Source organism: Thunnus maccoyii, chromosome 5 (genome assembly GCF_910596095.1).
Source record: "Thunnus maccoyii chromosome 5, fThuMac1.1, whole genome shotgun sequence".
In the NCBI taxonomy this organism is placed as follows: Eukaryota; Metazoa; Chordata; class Actinopteri; order Scombriformes; family Scombridae; genus Thunnus; species Thunnus maccoyii.
In genome coordinates, this window is record NC_056537.1 from 28,839,480 (window position 1) to 28,849,909 (window position 10,430).

The 10,430-nt window shown below is 39.0% G+C and overlaps 1 protein-coding gene across 1 annotated transcript; it reads left to right on the forward strand.

Moving 5' to 3' along the window:
• Positions 1-9,238: 9,238 nt before the first annotated feature.
• Positions 9,239-10,414, forward strand: LOC121897148 (parathyroid hormone-like). Its single transcript, XM_042411463.1, has 3 exons — positions 9,239-9,428; positions 9,737-9,840; positions 10,022-10,414. Exons 2-3 carry the CDS (start codon positions 9,752-9,754, stop codon positions 10,272-10,274), a joined length of 342 nt encoding a protein of 113 aa, XP_042267397.1. The 5' UTR covers positions 9,239-9,428; positions 9,737-9,751; the 3' UTR covers positions 10,275-10,414.
• The last annotated feature ends 16 nt before the right edge of the window (positions 10,415-10,430 follow it).

Sequence of the window (10,430 nt, forward strand, 5' to 3'; positions counted from 1 at the left end):
TACGCAACTAAATGTACTAAAATTAAATGATATTTGCTGGTATTCACCAGAAAGTGGTAAGTAATAAGACTTTAGAAGTAAAAATACAATAATAAAGACATTTGATACTTCAGTCCTTCCTCCATCCTTCCATATCTTTTGTTCAGTCAGTCTTGTGCCTCCCTATGCAAATAATTTCTTTCACAAACCCCATCCACACCCATCCTCTTCATGAACATCTCTCCTGTTTTCACCATCCATGACTCATTCTCTCTCTCTCTGTTTCTTAGTTTAAACCTCTAATCTCCATGACCAAAAAGGGCCTAAGGGTGACCCAGAGTTGGCCGTGAAACCCTCCAACAGCGCAAACTATTAAAATTTGAGGATTTTCCGCCTCTACAAAAATATTTGATACAGGCTGGCAGGCAGGGACTTATTTTAAAATAATTCTAAATAAATACTAAATACTTTGGCCGTGTGATGATAACTAGACAATCTCCATTACCACTGAAAAAATGCTGATGAAGGTCATGCAATTTGGCTGAAGGCTTCAGGAAAACACCAAATCAGTGGACCTTGGGATGATAATTATGAAAAACTGCTTTTTTCCAGATCAAGAACGAACCAAGCTCAGTGTTACTTAATTTTCCTAAAATTTTTGTTCAGAAGGTATCCCCTTCTAAATAAGCACATACAGTAAGTTCTTCCAGTAACTTTAGGAATGTAGAACAGTAATATTGTTCTTGAAATTATAACAACTATACTCCAGTGTTTTTCCAAACATTTTGCCAGAATAGCAGCATTTTCAAAATCTTTTTGTTTCACACAAACCTGATATTTTTAGGGTTATTATGTAGGCCACAGATAGCTATAAATGTACCTCATACCACAGACCAGCAAGATTACAGCATTTCCATTACAGAGCCTGACTGGCAATTTCTCCTAAGCAATGCTGTGACCCATTTCTGTCCCGCCATCCCATTAGTTTGACAAAAAATGGTCCCGTGCTGCATCTGTACCACCTGCTTCCTCACAAGAACGTCCTTTACCGCTGTTAGTTTGAGGAGTGATGCTTTTTATCAGATGGGTTATTAAGGTGTGCAGTGAACTGTAGGGAACGGCTAATAGGAAGCTGGATTCCATGGAGCACCGGTTTCGTTGATATATTTACACAATGAAACTCTGTGAGGGATGTTTTCTGTTCCCAACCCAGAGTACTTACTGTACCTTAAATAACCCCATTTATCCATCCAGCTTGGGGACATCATCTGTTCCTGGAAAGCAAATTTTAGTCAGTTTTTTATCAATCATTTAACCAAATATAAGTCAGAATCAGATTTTTATTGTACATTTTTTTATTCAGGTCAGAGGTCTAATCAGGTGATTATGTGGGAAAGACTTCTACATGTGTGGATCTTTGTCAGCACTCAGACTGATTCAGGCTCGCTGTTGCTGAGAACAGGATGTATTAGACACATTAAGTCAGTGTCAGTCAGTCCACACATATGATCGAGGTGATAAATAACATTATATGACTTGCAGATGGGGACCATCCTCATCTGCTTCCTCCTTCTTTTGACAAATCATTCATCCAAGGTGCTGTATTACTCCTGCCTAAAAATATCCAACGGTGAAATCTCTGAGGATTTAATCATGAATGAGGGTTATATGGCTCATTCTGGGAAGCAAACATTACCCCTTAAAGATGCCCTCCCCTCAAAAATGTGTTTTTCCTATTATTACTTCACTTGGATGTTTGGCCTTCAATGTGCAGAATGATGTACAGTATGTGCAGAGTTTGATGCTAGAAGGCTGTTTTCACATTCGTCTGCATGACGGAGTTTCTCTGCTCACTGAAAATCTGAGTTTAAGGCATCTACCTATGAGCATGATTTGTGACATCACAACTAGTTTCAAGCCAATCCTGATCCAATATGAAACTTATACAAGTGTGATGTAGAAACTTCAAACCTCCAGTTCACTGAGAATGGACTTTACTGTGAAATATTAGTATATTCATAGATTCTGGATTTTTAGATTTAATTTTAAGAACTTTTAACTAGTTAACTGAACTTTATTGTGGAAAAACAACATCAGACAAAAAATTATTTTAATTTATGTTATTCCGAGCAGAGTATTTCTAGGTGTCCTAAAACATGTCTGGAGGGCTTTAACACTTAAAGTATTAGAGCAGTTGTAGTAATGCCTGTCTTGGGTTTCTAGTCTTAAATTTGAGGTCTTTGAATTGTGAGGTCAGGGGTCAGGTTAAGCAGAGGTCTCTGCCAGACTATGGAATACACTGCCCTGCCCAGAAACTGGTAGACAGTGACTCGTTTTGTGACTCAGCTCTTTATTAGATGTGACTAAACACAGGCAAGCCTAAATAATGGTTCAATTACCCTGATCAGCAGTGTTTGTCTACCTGAGTAGTAGACTGTCTAGTTTTTTGTATTTATATTATATAAAATGCAGTGCAACTCTTTTTATTTCACAGCAGGATATCTTGGTGACTACTGAAAAAGAGGATTAAAAATGAATGAAATTTGCTGAGCATGCTGCCAGAGAGGATAAACCCCTTTTCTCCTTTTTAACACTAATGGATTGTTGTGTGTTGCAGCTTCTCGGTTCCATTAGCAATTATTTCGACTTAGCCTAGTCTTGCTATGATAAATTGAATGAAATGAAAGTGACATACATTCCTGATGTCATTTAGCAGCATGAGCGGTGGTTGTATCTTACCCCGTCATTGCTCTGTCAGTGCTGAATTGACATTTAAATGTAATCACAACATTTGAGACGAGATTTTCAGATCAGATCTTTGCCTATGAGTGGTTAAACACGAAGAAGTTGATATCTGTCCCACAAAAAACTAATTGCGAAATGATATTTTTAATAAAAGCAGTGCAATTGCAGCGTTGACATCAGCAAAAAATGTTGCTTGTCATGAAATCCTTAAAGCTGCACCAGTCAGTGTTTTTATTTTATGTATTTTTATTTTGGGGTGGGAGGGCATTTTATACCCTTATTACATAGAGAGTTGACAAGAGACAATGGGATGGAGAGAGATGGGGAACAATAACAACATGTTCCTGACATGAGCTAGGGACATTGCGGTTCATGGTCAGTTCTTTAAACCCTAGCCCAGCTAGTGAGTGCCTAGCTGGTCAATTAATACAGATTTAAGACTGAATGTTCAGTAAGATGTAAAACAGATGAAACTTTAAGGACAAAAACTTTATTATATTTAAGTTTAAACACCCTGAACCTTGGATTTATATAGAAATAGAAAAGGGAAACCACAGCAACAAACAAAAAAGCAAATATAGTCACATTCTAAAACCTTGCCCACACTGTAGAAGGACATTTTTTGTTATGTGGAGGCTCAAAATTGTTGGCTATTTTTGGTATCACTGGGAGTTTAAGGAGGTTATGAGTAAGACTTTGATGGCCCGCAGCACTAAATGACCATAGTGGGGGTGGATAGGGTGATTAACACACATGAGTCAGGAACTTCTTTGCCAGGGGCTGAGATTTCTACTCCTTCAACTCACTGTCAAGCCTGCACTGTGTTTTGGGAAATAATGTCTCATTATTATCTCAAAGCTTCCCAAGTGAGGACTATTAGGGGGATATTGTATTATCTCCCAAAACCATTAACATGTTTGGAGCAGTAATAAGATCTCTATAAACCCTTGTCTCAATGTTCCCATTGTGCTCCTAGATTACTCCTGTTGGGGGCATTTCATTTCCATATGTGGGGAGTTCTCCGTTGCCATGGTGATCATGTACAGACAGCAAGGTAGCAAAACCGTGAAAGCTCAGAGAGAGATAGAGGGGGAAGGGAGAGGTAGTGTGTTTTCTTATGAAGTCAACTTTTCATTTGCACAAGGAAAATTGTGTCAGACTTTTCATAGTCGCTTTCTTATATTAATATAAAAGTGTCAAATAAAACTGATGAAATACAACAAGTGATGATCAAATAGCCAAAGTCATGCTAGCAACTCTGTGAGACTGCACTTTTAGGCACAGCGGTGCAAACATCATCATGCTGACATGCTCACAATGATAACGCTAATATGCTGATGTTTAGCATGTAAAATGTCTGCCATGTTCAACATCTTAGTTTAGCAAATTTTAGCATGATAAGGGGCATCAACATGTGTATCATAATTCCTCCTGTGGAAATGTTCATGTCTGTGCCAAATATGACTTCAAACATTTCTCTCAAAACCAAAATGTCAATCTTATGGTGGAGCCACAGGATCACCAAAGTCAATCAGACACATTACCTAGGGAACATAAATGTCTGTACCAAATTTCATCAATCCAATAGTTTGTAATCCTGAGTCTTGACCAAAGTGGTGGACAAACCAGCCAATAGGCCAACACTGCCATCCCTATAGCCACACCATTAATGTGGCTAAAATCAATAGATCCAAACTATATTCTATACACATTTCTGTCAGCACATAAATAAAATTACTAAACAAAAAGTAGGTTTCAACATTTCTTGGCAAGAATGTAATGCCTTCTTTTCTGTGCCTATAAATGGTGGATTAATCTCATTCAACTTGTGTTCAAATTTTACATTGATCTTGAGAGTTTGGGGACAGGGTTCATACAGGTTTCATAAGGTCTATTAGTCACTGCTGACATTAACTCAACAATAGGAATGCAATTTGCATGAGATTTATTTCCTAAGAGAACTCTGATAAGGATTGTATTTGATGAAAGTTCAGACAAACTGATAACAATACTAAAATGTAGAGGACACAAAAAAACAGTTTTGGTCATTTTATCATTCAGACAGCATGTCTCTGCAAATTTAATAAAATTCCTGAGGCAGATGGTTTATGCATTTTAGGCTTATGGCAGAGTTATTGCTTGAAAGCAAGCTGTGTGAAGCCAAGAGGAGAGTTTGATGGCTTGTATTAACCTACGTTTCAACAGTCAGACTAGTTCAAATTGCTATATAAATCATGTGTCTCTCTGCATTTGATGATCCACTTTAGTGAAATCAGTTGAATTGGTGGATTGTGCAAATGCCTGATCAAAGCAGTCAGTCCAGCTGAGTGAGAGGAATTCAGGCAGTGGTTATGGTCTGGCAGTTAAATGATGGTGCATTGCCTTAGGAGGCAGCACAAACCTGTCTGTATTTCCGTGAAAAGAGGGTCAGGCTGGAGTGATGAACTTCCTGTAATGCCCATGAGCTCACTCACTCTTAAAGTTGACCCTTCACCCTGCATCGTAAATCCTGCCAGTCACAATGGGTTGTAAGGGATTCCTACTCATTGTCATATTTAAGTATTCTTAAATATGCTGTGAGAAAAATTACATTTATGTAACTGCAATTATGTTAAGTATGTACTTGCTCATCTATAAGCTATTCTCAGTTATTACCTGCTCTCTAAATCATATACTTACACAGACAGAAAAGTATATATATTTATATATACTTTTATATATACTTATATTTATATATACTTTTCAAATGCATTTTGGATGTGGATGCAATTTAGGAATACAGGTCTGCAGATGTGTTTCAAGATTTATTTTCCCCACCATACTTAAACCTGCAGTGACCATTATTTTTATACTAACAATAGAGCAGATGAGTAAATGTACTGTGAAAAGTGTTACTTGTACGAACAAACCCACAGATAATTATCACCTGACTCTGCCGTTACCCTCAGCTCCGCAGAGTTTTTAGCCTCTTTTAGCTCGTTGTTTTGGTTTTCTGTTCTGCAATCCCCATCAACCTTGTTTCCAGTCACAACAGCCAGGTCTGTCAGCAAAAAAGTTCTGGTAACCCACTGTGCACTACCTGCCACTAGAGCATTTAGCAGCTAAACAGCCAGTTAAGTTTCTCAGGAGTTATCGGAGACCAAAACAGAGCTAAAAGAAGAGGGAATACTGGACTTAAAGGCATCAGGTTGACAGAAACCTGGCTGCAAATGATACTAATAGTGCTACTTGTGTTTGATAGATGTGTAAATAGGCAATGTTTGGTAACATGCTTACCACGACAACTTTAATAAGGTGATAATATGGGTATATTTAAATATCCATGATTTTTCTCTAAAATGTTTCATCATATCCTGAAAGAAAATCCTGAATCACAACCTACATCTGTTATGAACAGCACTCTTGTTTCTCCATACTCTCTTTCGAGTGACATGAGATGAGCAGCATCTGTGCGATGTTATTCATCTTCTCTGTCACCCGTCTCAGGACATGCCGTCACCCTCTATAAAAGTCAAAGCCTAACCTGAAATAGCAGTCCCCTTCTCCTTATTTTCTCCACTGTAACTATTCTTAAGTTTTGGGGACCAGCTTGGCTTACTGATGCACCTGACTTGCAATAGCTGTGAATGTCAAGTTAATGATGATGCCCAGCAGGTCAGAAATTCCTTTGTTTACTGCTCCACTGAGCACAGTGGCTCTAAGCATAAAGATTAATCTTTATAAAATGATAGAGTCTTGTATATTGCCTTTCTGATAATGGGGCCACCTTTTTGTGTTGTTGTGGGCTTACTGACTTTGACTTGAAATCTGCCTTGTTGTATTCCCACGCACCTTGTTGCCTTTGCATGCCATAGGTAACATGCTACACATTGAGGCAGCATGAGGTAATGAGGATGACAAGGTTTAGGATCCTAACCTAAGGTCAAAGGTCGATATGTTCAGCGGGTGTCATCTAAACAGGCCGTGGCCACCGTAGTCCGTAATAGTATCACGGGAAAGCAAGTGTCTCTTAAAGGCCCCACCGATAACCATAAATCTTGTAAAGCTGGTATGTAAACAACTTTAATCACTGACCACTTGAGCCGTGTGTTTATGTATTAACAGGTGCAATGTGACATCAAAAGATAATCAATACTGGTTTTTGATTACTTTGATGCTTTCATATCATGCTAAAACTTTGATGGCTCATTCACAGCTGCAAAATGCTAAAATATAAGATTTCACAAGTAAACCCAAAGCACCAACTCTTCTTTTTTTAAAAATATATCCATATTTACATGCCCTACTAAAATGTTAGAGGAGCTTCTGTCATCCTCTCTGCCTAGATGAAACTAAAAGTTACTTATAAATCATTGAGCTGCATAGCAGGTCTTAACACTAAGCCCACGAGGGTAATGATCAATATGTTTGGACCTGTCAGAGATACACACTACAGAAAAGGTCGTGCTTGAGCTTTAAAGTCCTTAGGTTAACCAATATTCTTAGGTAAAATAACACGTGTACCTCCCTGGTGGTCTTCATTATGAGATACATCATTCAACAACTGCAGCTCATTTTCAACATCTATAAACTTCAAATTGGTTATAATACAGATTAAGGGGTCTGGTGTTAACAGAGCCTCTATGTCATGACATAGCCATTCCCAGCTCTTGCCACATTTAGAAAACTCATACCCTCGTGGTTACCTAATGTGTGGTGTGTGCGACCATAATAAGTAGTAGGGGGCTTCTCTCCAGCGTGAGCTGTTTGGTGTCATGGATCCATCACCCTTGAGACACCTGTGGCTGAAAACAAGGGAGGGGGGAGTTAATAAATAGTAAATAGTGGAGATCATGACCACAATTGCCTGTAGGAGGCTTTTATCAACATGTGGTTAGTTAACCATTTAATATGTGATTGAATGGCATTTACATGTTTCTGTCCACACTGAGAGACACACAGTGTTGTATGCCACACATGACCTCTTTGAAGATTACAAAATAGACCCAGAGACCTAAAAGATCATTCATACACTTTTAAAGAAAATGCATAATACAAGAGAATCACATTCCCAAAGGAGTCAGAGATCATTTCCTAAAAGTTTGAAAAGTAGCAGAAACCACTTTCACCAGTTAAAAGTTTTAAATGTGTCTTATTGTATTGAATGTAATTAATATGCTGGATTTTTCACTAAAATTATTAATTGTGACTTCACTGAAATCACAAATCACAAAAACAAATTTTTCCACATCCTACTTGTAGTATGTAGCACCGCATATATCGTGGGTTTTATTTACTCCTGACACATCACCATCCAAATGCAACTGGAGTGCAATTTAATGCTCTACGCATTGAAAATACCATTAGAAAAGTCGACAGCAAGCAAGTTTTCTCTATAGTCTTGTACTTGTTCTTTGTCACTATAAAACAGTCGTTTCCAGTGGCTGCAGTTTGCTGTGTAGGTTGCTGTTTTTGAGCAGCTAAGAATAATTTATTTCTGGGGAAATTTACGTTTTATCCGAGTATGAAACTACTTTAAAGTGTATTAACAAATTACGTGGCATCGGATCGGTGCATAGATTCGCGTACTCGCCCGTACCTGATCCAGCATTTCGGGCAGTATAGGAGTCATTACTGAAACTGGTATTGGAACAACATACTGTATGCGCTTATGTAAAATGACCCTTTATGTTTGCTCATTGCAACAAGCACTGCACTTGAATAAAAAATATATTCTCCAGATGTTCAGACACGCACAGCATGCACACACACACACCACTCATGATGAAGACAGTGACGGCAACGGCATCACCCACTGACTCACCTCCTGAACTCCCGCTTACTCTTTGATTCAGGATGTTTTCTCTGACGTCAGGACAGTGTAAAAGATCTTTTTTGGGAGGCAAACTCATTAAAACAACGTTAATTCTTGAGTAAAGTGCCTATGTAACCAGGGAGACTTGCTAATGGTCAATGAGAGTCATAAATCCATCCAAATGTTGGCGCTATTGTTGTGAGGCAGGCTGGGAGTCAGATAAAAAAAAAGGTCACATCAGATGTGGACTAATAGATCTGGCCAGTCCACGGAGATTGAGGAAAAAAATAAAAGAGAAGCATGCAAAATTGAAAATGTGGAGGGGAAGTTCTGAAGAAAAAAAAAAAAAGACAGTCCTTGGGAAAGTGAAGTTTTGGGCTTAAGAAATAGAGTTGCTCATTTATTGGGTTACCTAAGTGCTGATCTGTTGAAACATTGTAGCATAGGTGGAACAAAATGTCACTAGACACTGATAGACTAGACAGAAATATTAAAGAACGGAAAGATTTTGTCAGTGAAATGCTGGCGTTCTCACAAAGGTTTGGTGCATGTGTGTGTGTGTGTGTGTGTGTGTGTGTGTGTGTGTGTGTTTGCCTGTGGGGTGGGTGTTAGGGTATTTGGGTTCAGCATGCAAAGCCATTAGTTTGGCCTGGTATGAGGATGGTGAAAGCCTGAAGCTCAGAGGAGGTGTTGTCATTCCTGTCCTGCCCCCACCAGTGGCTGGAGGTGTGACATCAACAGCAATAATGAAGGCAGCTCATCAATGGCTGGGCCCAAGGGCTATAAAAGGAACTTGGGAGTCCGGTGCTTATCATAACTGATAGGAGCAGTCCACCAAACCAGACTTAACTTTATTATACTGCTACAAAACTTTTACTTTTATCAGACTGTGGATAAGACACCACCAGAGGTATGTTCTCATTGTATCTCATTCTACCTTATAGTCAGGGATGTAGAGGAGGCTAAACACACCTAAACTCAAGTTAATTCCTTTAATTTCTTATAATTAAATATTTTTGGCTGATATTATTTGTGTATTGAATAAAGATAATATAGGGGGGGAAAAGAACACACACTTAAATCTGAATTGACTGTGGTCATAAATTACCCAATAACTCAATGGTCAGACATTTAAATTCAGTGAATTATTTCCTAGATTGTCCTTTTTCTGAAAGCTTTGTAAATTTACAGGAAAGCATTTTTTTTCCATTTTAACAGGTCGTCAAGGTCATCATGCGAAGTCAGGATTGTACAATCGTGTTCTTTTCACTCTGCATTTTGGGCCTACACCTCTCCACTGTCTGCGAAGGGCGCCCGATGAGGTAAATCCCCCTCCTATCTCAAAACAATTACAAGATCACCTTCACTGTCTTTAATCAACTCCCCATCTTATCACCATATCCTGTTTTTTTAATGTTGAATAATTATATAACATCATATAGGCCTATATATATGAAGATTATATAGTCCTATAATAAATGTATTTCATGGTCCCTTGTATAGAAAAAGGACGGTGAGTGAGGTCCAGCTCATGCACAACCTGGGGCAGCACAAGCAGATGCAGGAGCGTCGGGAGTGGCTGCAGATGAGGCTCCGGGGCATCCACACCGCCGCGGCCCGGGCCAGCGGGGAGGCGGGCCGGACGAGGAGGAGGCTGCTTCCCGAGGAGCTGCCCGACCTGAGCGACTTGACCCCGGAGGAGATCCAGTACGCTCTAAACCTGCTGGAGAAGCTCCTCAACTCCAAACAGTCGTGATTTTGGTGGATTGCGTTTGACAGTCGCAGCTGTCCGGCAACATTTCCAGCGTCATAGAATTTTAGGCTACTTTCTATTTTTATAATTTTGTTTGAAGATGACTGAATGTGTCTTTTATTAGAATGTACTTTCATTTGATTTTATTTATATGTTCAT